We start from the raw sequence: 14,247 nt of genomic DNA, 5'->3' as shown, positions 1-14,247 counted from the left end.
TCGGGCAGAAGATAAGGACCAAGGCCCTGCCCTCTCCCTGTTCTGTCCCAGAGGAGAGGAGGGGAGAGCAGAGACTCAGGAAATGCCATTCGGCTCGTCGAGTTATTCCATTATGGTTGATTTATTATCCCACTCAACCATTCTCCTGCCTTCTCTCCTCAAGCTTTGACATCCTGACTAATCAAGAAATTATCAATATCAGCTTCAAATATATCCATGACTTAGCCTCCACAGCCATCTGTGGCAAAGAATTCCAGAGATTCACTATCCTCTGGCTAAACAAATTCCCCCTCATCCCTGTTCCAAATGGACATCTCTCTATTCAGAGTCTGTGTCCTCTGGTCATGCACTCTCCCACTGTTGGAAACATCCTCACCCCCATCCTCTCTATCCAGGCCTCTTAATATTTGATAGGTCTCACACGTTGATGTGCTCAGGGGCTGTGTTCATGTGGTAGAGGGGAAGGTGTGGTTCAGGAAAAGGAAACTGTTTCAGTGTGGAATGTCAAACTGGATAGCGATGGAGTGACTGGAGAATGGTCTGGTTGCCGAAGGAGGCAGGTAGGAGGAGGTGCTCTCGAGCTAACGTGGAATCTCTGCGGCTTGTTGTATCTAGCCTTTTCCCAATGATGGAGATGGAGAGAGCTGGGGAGGGAAGGGTTCGAGATGATCAGTGTGAGGGTGAGAGTTGAGAATTGGCTGCAAGAGCGAGGAAAGTGAAAAACACAGCAGCACTGCAGTAGATGATTTGTCGAACAGAGGACTGGGCAGGACAGACGTAGTTCATTATGGGCTGAAACTGGGGCCCCCAAACCAATGCCCACAGGTAATCTTCCATCAGTTTTGTCATTGTTCAATGTGGGAACGCCCTCCGATGAGTGTGTTGGTGGAGGGGGGGCTGGTTGGGCCATACATACATACATGGACATAGATGCCTGCGCATGCACACGGGACAAACATGCATAAATGCAAGCCCACATACATACATACACACACACACACACTCACTCGAACATACTCACATGCACAAATGAATACACATGTACAAACACATACCTGCACTCACACACCCTGTGGTGACAGTGTTCCTCTGCACCCACAGACCCTGGGGGGAGAAGGGGTGGATTTTGAAGGGGCTGTTGGAGTAGCCTGGGTGAGTAACCACAGTGCGTTATGTAGACAGAGCACACTACCACCACTGTGTATTGTGTATTGGTGGGAGGGAGGGATCTGTGTGTGAGTGTGTGTGTGTGTGTGAGAGTGTGTGTGTGTGGCTGTGTTTGTGTGTGTGTCTGTGTGTCAGTGTCTGTTTTACATGTGAGTGTGTCTGTACGTGTGTGAGTGTGTGTGGGTGTGTTTGTGGGTGTGTCTGTGTGTCAGTCTGTACGTGTGTGTGAGAGTGTGTGTGAGAGTGTGTGTGGGTGTGTTTGTGGGTGTGTCTGTACGTGTGTGAGTGTGTGTGTGTGAGAGTGTGTGTTGGTGTGTTTGTGGGTGTGTCTGTGTGTCAGTGTCTGTACGTGTGTGTGTGTGTGAGAGTGTGTGTGTGGGTGTGTTTGTGGGTGCGTCTGTGTGTCAGTGTCTGTACGTGTGTGAGTGTGTGTTTGTGAGAGTGTGTGTGGGTGTGTTTGTGGGTGTGTCTGTGTGTCAGTGTCTGTACGTGTGTGTGTGTGAGAGTGTGTGAGAGTGTGTGTGAGTGTGAGAGTGAGTGTGTGTGTGTGTGTGTGTGTACTTGCAGCACTGTTTTCACACTGGGGAACTTTCTCTGCCAACACAGGATCTCGGTGTGATAAGTGTGCCGCAGGTTACTATGGTGACCCCATGGTTCGGGGAGGTAAATGTTGGCCTTGTCAATGTAACAATAACATTGACATGACAGACCTTGGATCCTGTGAGTCCCGCACCGGCAGGTGCCTGAACTGCCTTTATAACACTGACGGAGACCAGTGTGCAGAGTGCCGGCGCGGTTACTACGGCGACTCTCTCCAGCAGGACTGCAGACGTAAGTAGAACGTGTGATCGCCAAGGGGTACACTCCTGTGGAGACCAGGCTCAGCGTTGTCCTCCCCTGGGGCAATGGCGGAGAACATTGGACAGAGGGCTGTGAGGGCCTTCTCAATCCGGAACAGTTTGACGGGATAAGCTTTGCTGAAGACCAGACCAAGGGAAACTTGCATACTGTTAATAAGCCAATTAATTACAGTTACAATTTGCAGTCTGACCATCTCCCCAGCGACCCTCCCTACCCCCCAAACTCCCCCCCACCTCTGAACCTTAATGAGATCTTGAGTCACACACACACACACACACACACACACACACACACACACACACACACACACACACACACAAAAATACTGGAGGAACTCAGCCAATCAGGCAGCATCTAGGCAGGGGAATAAACAGTCAGCATTCGGGCTGAGTCCCTTCATCAGAACTGGAAAGTAAGGGAGCAAAGTTCAAAGTGAATTTTGTTATCAAAGTACAAGTAGGTCACCATATACAAACCTGAGAATCATTTTCTTGCTGGCGTACTCAATAAATCCATGACTTGAATAATAACCAGAATAGAATTAATGAAAGACCACATCAACTTGGACATTCAACCAGAGAAAGAAGGACACCCAAGAAAGAATAACATCTTTCCCAATTGGTAAGCAAATGAATACACTTCTCGTTATCAGTAATTATAACCCAAACAAGCTGCTACCGTTAACTCAGCAGTTAACAGTACAGAGAAGCCATTTTATTAGCCTGAGCAGTAACATAAAAGAAGAAACCCCCCTACACTGTGAAAATACAAAAATAAATAAATAATAATTTAAAAAGCAATAAAAATCGAGAATATGAGATGAAGAGTCCTTGAAAGTGAGTCCATGGTTGTGGGAACAATTCAGTGATGGGCAAGAGGATTTATCCCCTCTGGTTCAGGATCCTGATGGTTGAGGGTTGAGAACTGTTCCTGAACCTGGTAGTGTGAGTCCTGAGGCTCCTGTACCTCCTTGCCGACGGTAGCAATGACAAGAGAGCATGGTCTGGGTCGTGGGGGTCCCTGATGGTGGATGCTGCTTTCCTGTGACTACGTTTCGTGCTCAGTGGTGGGAAGACTAAACCCATGATGGACCTGGCCAGATCTACTGATTGTAGCAGCCAGAGTGAGAAGGTGTGGGGAAGGGAAGAAGTACAAGCTGGGTGGGTGGGTCGATGATGTAAGAAGCTGGGAGGTGATTGGTGGGAAGGTAAAGGAGTGAAGAAGGCATCTGATAGGAGAGGAGAGTGGACCATTGGAGAAAGGGAAGGAGGAGGGGCACCCGGGGCGGGTTTGAGGGCAACTGGAATGGGGAATGGAAAAAGGGGGAGGGGGAGAAGTTAGTGAAAGTTATAGAAATCAGAATCAGGTTTGTCATTGTTGAGAAATGATGTGAGATTCGCTGTTTGTAAAGACAGTTCTGTACAAAGACAGAAAATTACTATAAATTTCAACATGAATAAATAGTGCTTGTGTTCATGTCTACTCAGAAATCTGAGGGTGGAGGGGAAGAAACTGTTCCTGGATCATTGAGTGTGTATCTCCAGCCTCCTGTCCCTCGCCTCACCACCCTGATGGTAGCAACGAGAGGGATTGTCCTGGGAGATGGCGGTCCAGACAGATGGATGCCACCTTCCTGGGCGACTACAGTTTGAAGATGACCTCGATGAGGGGAGGGTTGTGTGGAGCCACGCCCAAAGGGAACCGGGATTGTTCCTGCCATCACTCCGAGGTCCTGGAATAACGGGTTATTCTCTCTCATCACACCAGGCTGTACCTGTAACATCCGAGGCACTCTGGCCTCACAGTGTGATCGTGACAACACCTGTCTGTGTGACAGGGTGACAGGGCAGTGCCCCTGCAGGGAGAACGTGGTTGGAACGAACTGTGACCAATGTGCTCCTCATTACTGGAACTTCGGCAGTCCTCAGGGCTGTGAACCATGTGAGTGCGATCCGGAACATTCCTACGGCCAACACTGCAACATGGTAAATATCTCCAACTACTTGTGCTGGGTGAGATTGTAAAGATTTAATGCCTTTCCTCCTGCCAAAACAAAATGAAATTAGAGTAGAAAACAGTGAAATTCCCTCCACACCGTCCCATCACACACTCCCGGGGTCAGATACAGAGTGAATCTCCCTCCACACTGTCCCATCACGCCCCCAGGGTCAGACACAGAGTGAATCTCCCTCCACTCTATCCCATCACACACTCCCGGGGTCAGACACAGAGTGAATCTCCCTCCACACCGTCCCATCACACACTCCCGGGGCATCACTGGTATTTATTCCTGGGTTTGGGCACGGTTGCCAAGATTCAGAACTAATTCCAGCTGCCTGTTCCCCACAGACTCACCATTTTCCTGTGTGGTTGAACCTGGCTCCTCATGAGGAGAGGATTCTCCTGGGTGGCTGAGTTACTGATCCCACTGTGGAATTACTCTCTCTTTCTCTGTTCTTTCCCCCCTCTCTTCCAGAGAGCCCACTCTCCCCTGATGACCGCATCCTCCAGTCCCCAATTCCTTGGTCCCCTTCGCTGTACCATTTACTGACCACAGCCTGTCCTTCTCTCCCACAGTTCACTGGCCAGTGTGAGTGTCGCCCCGGATTCGGAGGGCAGTCCTGTTCAGAGTGCAGGGAAAATTACTGGGGTAATCCGCGGCTGTCGTGTCAGGGTAAGGACTGAGCTCAGCAACCCTTCTTCCGAAGACATGTCTCCCTTACGCTTTGCGAGAATGGTGGAGGTGGGGAGGGGAGTGGTCAGTGATCTCATTGAAATATGGGATCTCAAGGGTAGATCTGAGGGAGAGTCTCAGACGAGGCAGTGTGCGTCTGATCCGTTAACAGAGCCCTGAGGACACTGAGGGACATCTCTCGCTGCCAATGCTTGAGACAAACAGGAACATGAGAACTAAGAGCAGGAGTCGACCATTTGGCCCATCGAGCCTGCTGTATCATTCAATAAGAACATGAGGACTAGGAACAGGAGTGGCCATTTGGCCCATCGAGCCTGCTGTATCATTCAATAAGAACATGAGGACTAGGAACAGGAGTGGCCATTTGGCCCATCAAGCCTGCTCTATCATTCAATATGATCATGGATGATCTGGCTGTGGACTGAGCTCGACCTAAATCGGTAAATCAATTCACTATTCCCACACGTACTGAGGTACATTGGAAAACTGGTTCCACACTGTTCATACAGATCAATGCATTGAGGTAGAACAGGGTCTGTACTCGATGGAATTCAGAAGGATGAGGGAGGAGGGGGATCTCATAGAAACCTTTCGAATGTTGAAAGGCCTAGACAGAGTAGATGTGGAAAGGATGTTTCCCATGGTGGAAAAGTCTAGGACAAGAGGGCACAGCCTCAGGATAGAGGGGCACCTTTTCAAAACAGCGATGCGGAGAAATTTCTTTAGCCAAAAGGTGATGAATTTGTGGAATCTGTTGCCACAGGCAGCTGTGGAGGCAGGTCATTGGGTGTTGTTAAGGAAGAGATTGATAGGTTCTTGATTGGGCAGAGGTTCTTGATTCTTGAAGGGTTACAGGGAGAAGGCTGGGAACTGGGGTCAAGGAGGAGATAGAATAAAAGGTTCAGCCATGATTGAACGGCAGAACAGACTCGATGGGTCAGATGGCCTAATCTGCTCCTATGTCTTATGGTCTTGTGGTCTAAAGGAAAGCAATAACAGAATGCTGAATAAAGTGTTTCAGTTAGAGAAAGTGCAGTAGACAGTAAAGTGCGAGGTCTCAACGAGGTAGATTGTCAGGTCAGTTATCCTCACCTTTCTCCCCAAACCCTTAATTCTTGTGCAGTGTAAAATTCCATCTCGCTGTGTCTCAAACATACTTAATGAGGTACTGTGTCCTCTACTGTTTTCCAGGGCAGAGAATTCCACAGATTTGCTATTCTCTGGAAAAAGCAGTTTCTTCTCATCTCCATTGTAAATCAATTCCCCTGAACGTTTAGGTTGTGTCCCCTAATTCTCGTCTCACTCAGTCAGGTTTACTATCATTGGCATATGTCATGAAATGTGTTGTCCTTGCAGTGGCAGTACAGTGCACTACGTAAGAACAGAGAAAAGTGTGAATTACAGTAAGTTACATATATAGTTAAATCATTAGTGGAAAACTAGAAATAAAGAAGTAGGGAGGTAGTGTTCAGGGTTCAATGTCAATTCAGAGATCTGATGGCAGAGGGGAGGAAGCTGTTTCTGAATCGTTGAGTGTGTGTCTTCAGACTCCTGTACCTCCTCCCTGATGGTAACAGTGAAAAGGGGGCTTGTCTAGGAGATGGGGGTGCTTAATGATGGACTCCATCTTTTTGAGGCATCACTCCTTGAAAATGTTCTGGATACTATGGAGGTTAGTGCCCATGATGGAGCTGACTGAGACTACAACTCTCTGCAGCCTTCCTGTCTCGATCTTATCCATCCCTTTCATGATTTGAGTACGTTTCTGTAAGATCCCCTCTCATTCTTCTGAATTTCAGCATGTCGAGCCCAAGGTGACTCAATCTCTCCTCACCTCTGGAATCAACCATCTCCAAAGCCAGTATCTCTCTTCTCAAGTCAGGAGACCGTGTGGTACTCCAGGTGCAGGAATGGGGAGGAGCTGCTCCTGTGTCCATGGGCACAAAACTTCTCTGTGAAATGTTCCCCGGGTGCCCGTGGATGACAGGCAGTGATCCAGGAGGCTAGCTCCATCCCTTGGAGACAGGTCTCTCTGTCTCACCACACAACACAGTCTGGGGAAGAGGAGGGACTCGGGAGGATGAGAAGTGACTTGATGGAAGGGTAGAAGATGATGAATGGCACAGACTGAGGAGACAGCCAGAGACTTTTTCCTCTGATGGAAATAGCTAATATAAAGGGGCATAATTTTAAGGTGATGAGAAAAGTATAGGTGGGATGTCAGAGATGGGTTTGTTTACACAAATAATGGTGGGTGCATGGAACATGCTGCTGGGGTGGTGCTCGAAGCAGATACATTAGGGACATTTCAGAAACTCTTTGATAGGCACATGGATGATAGGAAACTGGAGGGCTATGTTCAAGAGAATTATTAGATTGATCTTAAAGTAGATTAAAAGATTGGCAAAACATTGTGGGCCAAAGGACCTCTGCTGTAGTATGTTTTACATTAACTGGAGGCTGGGAGCCCTTCCTTATCCATCAACCCTTTGCAGACTGGCTAAAGTTACCTGTAAAATAACCTCGTAAACTGGGTTAAATCCTGAGTCAGCAAGCAACTCGGGGTCAGAAACACACACGAGCTGCTGGAGGAACTCAGCAGGGCAGGCAGCATCTGTGGAGGGGAATAAACTGTTGACGCTTTGGGCCAAGACCCTTCATCAGGACTGGCAAGGAAGCGGCAGAGGTCAGAAGGGTTTCTGTCTGCTTCCTTGCTGGATTTATTTTCCCTCTCAACCCCATTCTCCTGCCTTCTCCCCAAAATCTTTCTCACCCTGACTGATCAAGAACCTATCAATGTCCAACTTAAATATACCCAGTGACTTGACCAACATAGCCGTCTGTGGCAATTACTTCCTCAGATTCACCACCCCTTGGCTAGAGAAATTCTTCTTCATCTCTGCTCCAAAGCAGAGGGCTTGTATACTCTGGAATTTAGGAGGCTGAGAGGGGATCTTATTGAAACATATAAGATTATTAAGGGATTGGACACGCTGCAGGCAGGAAACATGTTCCCAGTGTTGGGGGAATCCAGAACCAGAGGCCACAGTTTAAGAATTAGGGGTAGGCCATTTAGAACGGAGTTGAGGAAAAACTTTTTCACCCAGAGAGTGGTGGATATATGGAATGCTCTGCTCCAGAAGGCTGTGGAGGCCAAATCTCTGGATGCTTTCAAGAAAGAGATGGATAAAGCTCTTAAAGATAGCGGAATCAAAGGTTATGGGGAGAAGGCAGGAACTGGATACTGATTGTGGATGTTCAGCCATGATCACAGTGAATGGTGGTGCTGGCTCGAAGGGCCGAATGGCCTACTCCTGCGCCTATTGTCTATTGTCTATAAATGGACATCCTTCTGTTCTGAGATTGTGCCCTCTGGTGCTAGACTCCTCCACGATAGGAAACATCCTCTCTACATCCACTCTATCTAGGCCTTTCAATATTTGGTAGGTTTCAATGAGATCCGCCCCTCATTCTTCTAAACTCCAGGGAGTAAAGACCCTGAGCCATCAAACATTCCTATTGTGTTAACCCTTTCATTTGCAGAATCATTCTCGTGAACTGCCCCTGGATTTCCAGCATCTGCAGAATCATTTGTGTTCAGAGTCCATGTCCAGTCGGAGGGTAGTGGTCGCCCTGTACCATCCAAGTGCCAGTTGCCACCCAGAGGTCACACACATTCATTCAGCACTGGCACAGCCTACACTGATTGCTAGGCCATAACGTCCTGAGAACATGTTGGCACAGCATCTGAGCATGACTAACTACCAGGGAAGGCAGTGACCGGTTACTGGAGAGGTGGGACTGGAGTTACACGCATGGTCAGAGTGGGTCAGGACAGGGTGCCTCTTCTCAGATGTGTCAGTAAACCCATTCCAGAATTATTCCAACCCAACGGCTCCAACCTCACTCCCAGGTCTCTGATGGATATCCAGGAGCCAGACAAGTCTTGGGAGTGTGTGATGGTACAGTGTGGAGGCAGTTTCACTCTGTGGGTGACACTAGGAGTGTGTGATGGTACAGTGTGGAGGCAGTTTCACTCTGTGGGTGACACTAGGAGTGTGTGATGGTACAGTGTGGAGGCAGTTTCACTCTGTGGGTGACACTAGGAGTGTGTGATGGTACAGTGTGGAGGCAGTTTCACTCTGTGGGTGACACTAGGAGTGTGTGATGGTACAGTGTGGAGGCAGTTTCACTCTGTGGGTGACACTAGGAGTGTGTGATGGGACGGTGTGGAGAGAGTTTCACTGTGTCTGACCCCGGGGAGTGTGTCTGTGTCTGTGGGGGGAGTGTGTGATGGTACGGTGTAGTGGGAGTGTGTGATGGGAGTGTGTGGGGGGAGTTTCACTCTGTGTCTGACCCCGGGAGTGTGTGATGGGACAGTGTGGGGGAGTGTGTGATGGGACGGTGTAGAGGGAGTGTGTGATGGGACGGTGTGGGGGAGTGTGTGATGGGACGGTGTAGAGGGAGTGTGTGATGGGACGGTGTGGGGGAGTGTGTGATGGGACGGTGTAGAGGGAGTGTGTGATGGGACGGTGTGGGGAAGGTGTGATGGGACGGTGTGGGGGAGTGTGTGATGGGACGGTGTGGGGGAGTGTGTGATGGGACGGTGTAGAGGGAGTGTGTGATGGGACGGTGTGGGGAAGGTGTGATGGGACGGTGTGGGGGAGGTGTGATAGGACGGTGTGGGGGAGTGTGTGATGGGACGGTGTGGGGGAGTGTGTGATGGGACGGTGTAGAGGGAGTGTGTGATGGGACGGTGTGGGGGAGTGTGTGATGGGACGGTGTAGAGGGAGTGTGTGATGGGACGGTGTGGGGAAGGTGTGATGGGACGGTGTGGGGGAGTGTGTGATGGGACGGTGTGGGGGAGTGTGTGATGGGACGGTGTGGGGAAGGTGTGATGGGACGGTGTGGGGGAGTGTGTGATGGGACGGTGTAGAGGGAGTGTGTGATGGGTCAGTGTGGAGGGAGTGTGTGATGGGACGGTGTAGAGGGAGTGTGTGATGGGACGGTGTGGGGGAGTGTGTGATGGGACGGTGTGGGGGAGTGTGTGATGGGACGGTGTGGGGAGTGTGTGATGGGACGGTGTGGGGGAGTGTGTGATGGGACGGTGTGGGGGAGTGTGTGATGGGACGGTGTAGAAGGAGTGTGTGATGGGACGGTGTGGGGAAGGTGTGATGGGACGGTGTGGGGGAGTGTGTGATGGGACGGTGTAGGGGGAGTGTGTGATGGGACGGTGTGGGGAGTGTGTGATGGGACGGTGTGGGGGAGTGTGTGATGGGACGGTGTGGGGGAGTGTGTGATGGGACGGTGTAGAGGGAGTGTGTGATGGGACGGTGTGGGGGAGTGTGTGATGGGACGATGTGGGGGAGGTGTGATGGGACGGTGTGGGGGAGTGTGTGATGGGACGATGTGGGGGAGGTGTGATGGGATGGTGTGGGGGAGTGTGTGATGGTGTCCATGGGTACAGAGTTGGCAGTAGGTGACGGTAGGATTGATCCGAGCCCAGTAAACAGTCATGTTGTTGTTTTGCAGCGTGTGACTGTGACCCAGTTGGGTCAGAGTCTCTGCAGTGTAACCGTTCGACTGGCCACTGCCTGTGCCAAGAAGGATTCACCGGGTCCCGTTGTGACCAGTGCAGTCGGGGTTACCGTGGCCGCTCCCCCAACTGCGTCCGCTGCCACACGTGCTTCTATCTCTGGGACGAGGTGATCGGCCAGCTGGAGGAGGCGATACAGGGTGTCAGGGAGAAGGTGCAGCAGATCGCAGACACTGGAGTGGATGACGGCACTAGCCGTCGTCTGCAGAAGCTGGAGAAGGAACTGGCAAGTGTACAGGATCTGATCCGGGCTCTGCCCTTGGACAGTACAGGGCAGCTCGACACACTGCAGCAATTCACAATGGATATCAGGTGCACTTCGACGTTCAATTACCCCCCCTTGCAGCCCCTAAACTTCTCACTAATCTTGCAATTCCCACAAGTACCCCACACTCCTCCCTATCTCTGAGACTCGCACCAACCTTTACAACCCCTCCCCATCTCTGTAACCCTCTCCGGCCCCTACACCTCCCCATCTCTGAAACCCTCTCCGGCCCCTACACCCCCCCATCTCTGTAACCCCCTCTGGCCCCTACACCCCCCCCCATCTCTGAAACCCTCTCCGGCCCCTACACCCCCCCCCCCCATCTCTGTAACACTCTCCGGCCCCTACACCCCCCCATCTCTGAAACCCTCTCCGGCCCCTACGCCTCCTCATCTCTGAAACCCTCTCCGGCCCCTACACCCCCCCATCTCTGTAACCCCCTCTGGCCCCTACACCCCTCCCCATCTCTGTAACCCCCTCTGGCCCCTACACCCCTCCCCATTTATGTAACCGCTCATGTCCCTACTCCCCTCCCTGACACTGGGGCATTTACACTGACCAAGAGACTGTTGACTCCTTTGCCAGGGAGGAAATGGACCTTCTGTCCAAGACACTGGATCGTCTGGAGAAGGATAACTCCAGGATTCTGGAATCAAATGGAAAAGTGGAAGGGGACATAGAGGAGCTGGGGGAACTGACCAGGAATCTGAGTGCAATGCTTGCCCAGAAAACCAAGGATCTGGAGAAACATACAGCGTTAAACACTAAAGGTGATTAAGTTTCTGCGTAATGTCTTGAATTCAGGAGAGAGTTCCAACGAGCGATGTAGCAGAAAGGCCATTCAGCTACACGGACTGTTCTAGCTCTTTGAGAGCATTTGTAACCCCTTGAGAAAGTGGTGTTACAGGTAGACAGGCTGGTGAAGATATGAATTGGTAACAGCTTTATTATCACCCACCTACGTTGTGAAATTTGTTGTTATGCGGCAGCAGTACAGTGCAATACATAAAAAGATTATGATGAGTTATCAGTGCCCAATTGGAGACTGGAAGCCTGAGAGGACGGACAGATTTCACTCAGGTTCACCGGATCAGTAGGAAAGGCAGTGACTCGTGGCAGTTTGGAGCCTTGAACAGCGGCCAACCAGCGTTTGGTATTGAGTGGCAAGAACAAATTAAAGTAAGTCGGGGCCAAGCAGAGTGGCCATCATTGGACTGCACAGAGTTAGAGTGGGGGTTTTGAGGTTTTAGCTCTTTGAGGCTTCAGCAAGATGAGGCTTGAGTGAGAGGAGGCAAAAAAGCTGCAGGTAGAGTTTTACCCTCACCGCCCCCACCCCACCCTCACGCAGTTCATTGTGCTTCCTTCATCACACGTGCTCAGTTTGGACCGTTGGGATGCCAGGCAGGATAGTCGAGTGCTCCTGTTGTGGGACGTGGGAGGGCAGGGAGACCTCCAGTGTCCCTGATGACTACACATGTGAGAGGTGCATCCAGCTGCTGCCTCTAACACACCACGTTATGGAGTTGGAGCTGGAACTGGATGAACTCCAGATCATTCCGGAGGCCGAGGGGGTAATAGACAGGACACAGGGATAACTGGTTACACCAAGGTGCAGGACACAGGAAGCTGAGTGACAGTCAGGAAGGGGAAAGGGGTTAAGGGGCCAGTGCTGAGTACCCCTATGGCCATCCCCCTCAACAACGGGTATATCACTTTGGATACTGTCGGGGGGAGGATGGCCTAGCAGAGGAAAGTCACAGCGGTCAGGTCTCTGGGACTGAGTCTGACCCTGCAACTCAGAAGGGAAGGGAGGGAGAAGGGGAATGCTGTGGTGATAGGGGATTCATTAGTTAGGGGAACAGAAATGTGGTTCTGTGGGTGAGAACGTGTTTCCCTGATGGTATGTTGCCTCCTGGGTGCCAGGGTCAGGGACATCTCTGATCGAGTCCTCAGCATCCTTAAGTGGGAGGGTGAACAGCCAGAGGTTGTGGTCCATGTAGGTACTAATGAAAGGCTCTAAAAATAAACCAGAAAATTATAGGCCACTGAGCCTGACATCAGTAACAAAACATATAGATAAAGGTAGAGTAGTGTGTATGGATTTCAGTAAGGCATTTGATGAGGTTCCCCATGCAAGGCTAGGACTTTATTCCTTGGAACGTCAAAGATTGAGAGCAGATTTGATAGAGACATACAAAATTATGAGGGGTATAGATAGGGGTTAATACAAGCATTCTCTGAGGTTGAGTGGAACTACAACCAGAGGTCATAGATTAAGATAGATAGATACTTTATTGATCCCAAAGGAAATTACAGAGCCACAGTAGCATTACATGTGCACAGATATAGAAATTTTAGAAGAGAAGCAAGAAAGAATAAAAAATAAGTTACCTCAAACAGTCTAACAGGAGGGTGTCATAATTTCCCCGGCTACAGGTTGACTCATTATAGAGCCTAATGGCCGAGGGTAAGAATGACCTCACATAGCGCTCTTTAGAGCAGCACAGTTGTCTTAGTCTGTTACTAAAAGTGCTCCTCTGTTCAGCCAAGGTGAATAAGAAACATTGTCCAGAATTGCCAGCATTTTCCGTCGGGATGATTGTTCTACCACAGCCTCCAGTGTGTCCAGTTTGACTCCTATAACAGAGCCGGCCTTTCTAATCAGTTTATTGAGCCTGTTGGTACTATCCGTGTTAATACCATTGTTCCAGTACACCACCGCATAGAAGATTGTTCTAGAACAGAGAACATAGAAAACATACAGCACAATACAGGCCCTTCAGCCCATAAAGCTGTGCTGAACATGTTCCTACCTTAGAACTACCTAGGCTTTAGCCATAGCCCTCTATTTTTCTGAGCTCTATGTAGCCACCCAGGAGTCTCTTAAAAGACCCTGTCGTTTCCGCCTTCACCGCCACTGGCAGCCCATTCCACGCACTCACCACTCTCTGCATAAAAAATTTACCCCTGACATCTCCTCTGTACCTGCTTCCAAGCACCTTAAAACTATGCCCTCTCGTGCAATCCATTTCAGCCCTGGGGAAGAGCCTCTGACTATCCACACGATCAATGCCTCTCATCATCTTATACACTTCTACCAGGTCACCTCTCATCCTCTGTCGCTCCAAGGAGAAAAGGCCGAGTTCACTCAACCTATTCTCATAAGGCATGTTCCCCAATCCAAGCAACATCTTTGTAAATCTTCTCTGCACCCTTTCTATGGTTTCCACATCCTTCCTGTAGTGAGGTGACCAGAATTGAGCACAGTACTCCAAGTGGAGTCTGACCAGGGTCCTATATAGCTGCAACATTACCTCTCATCTCTTAAACTCAATCCCACGGTTGATGAAGGCCAATGCACCATATGCCTTCTTAACCACATAGTCAGCAGATTTGAGTGTCCTATGGACTTGGACCCCAAGATCCCTCTGATCCTCCACAATGCCAAGAGTCTTAGCATCAATGCTATATTCTGCCATCATATCTAGATTACCAAAATGAGCAACCTTACACTTACCTGGGTTGAACTCCATCTGCCACTTCTCAGCCCAGTTTTGCATCCTATCAATGTCCCAGTGTAACCTCTAACAGCCCTCCACACTATCCACAACACCCCCAACCTTTGTGTCATCAGCAAATTTACTAACCCATCCCTGCACTTCC

General features: G+C 50.0%; 1 protein-coding gene across 1 annotated transcript in view; it reads left to right on the top strand.

Annotated features, from left to right (window-relative positions):
• The window catches only part of lamb2l (laminin, beta 2-like), a 95,253-nt gene that overhangs the window by 55,467 nt on the left and 25,539 nt on the right, over nucleotides 1-14,247 (top strand). The window contains exons 18-22 of the mRNA XM_072280214.1: nucleotides 1,774-1,998; nucleotides 3,796-4,013; nucleotides 4,606-4,702; nucleotides 10,256-10,631; nucleotides 11,170-11,354. Of these exons, the coding sequence (XP_072136315.1) occupies nucleotides 1,774-1,998; nucleotides 3,796-4,013; nucleotides 4,606-4,702; nucleotides 10,256-10,631; nucleotides 11,170-11,354 (1,101 nt within the window). The remainder of the gene's footprint in view (nucleotides 1-1,773; nucleotides 1,999-3,795; nucleotides 4,014-4,605; nucleotides 4,703-10,255; nucleotides 10,632-11,169; nucleotides 11,355-14,247) is intronic.

Source organism: Mobula birostris, chromosome 16 (genome assembly GCF_030028105.1).
Source record: "Mobula birostris isolate sMobBir1 chromosome 16, sMobBir1.hap1, whole genome shotgun sequence".
NCBI lineage: Eukaryota > Metazoa > Chordata > Chondrichthyes > Myliobatiformes > Myliobatidae > Mobula > Mobula birostris.
Note: the sequence above shows the minus strand (reverse complement) of the source record. Positions and strands in the feature narration are given on the sequence as shown.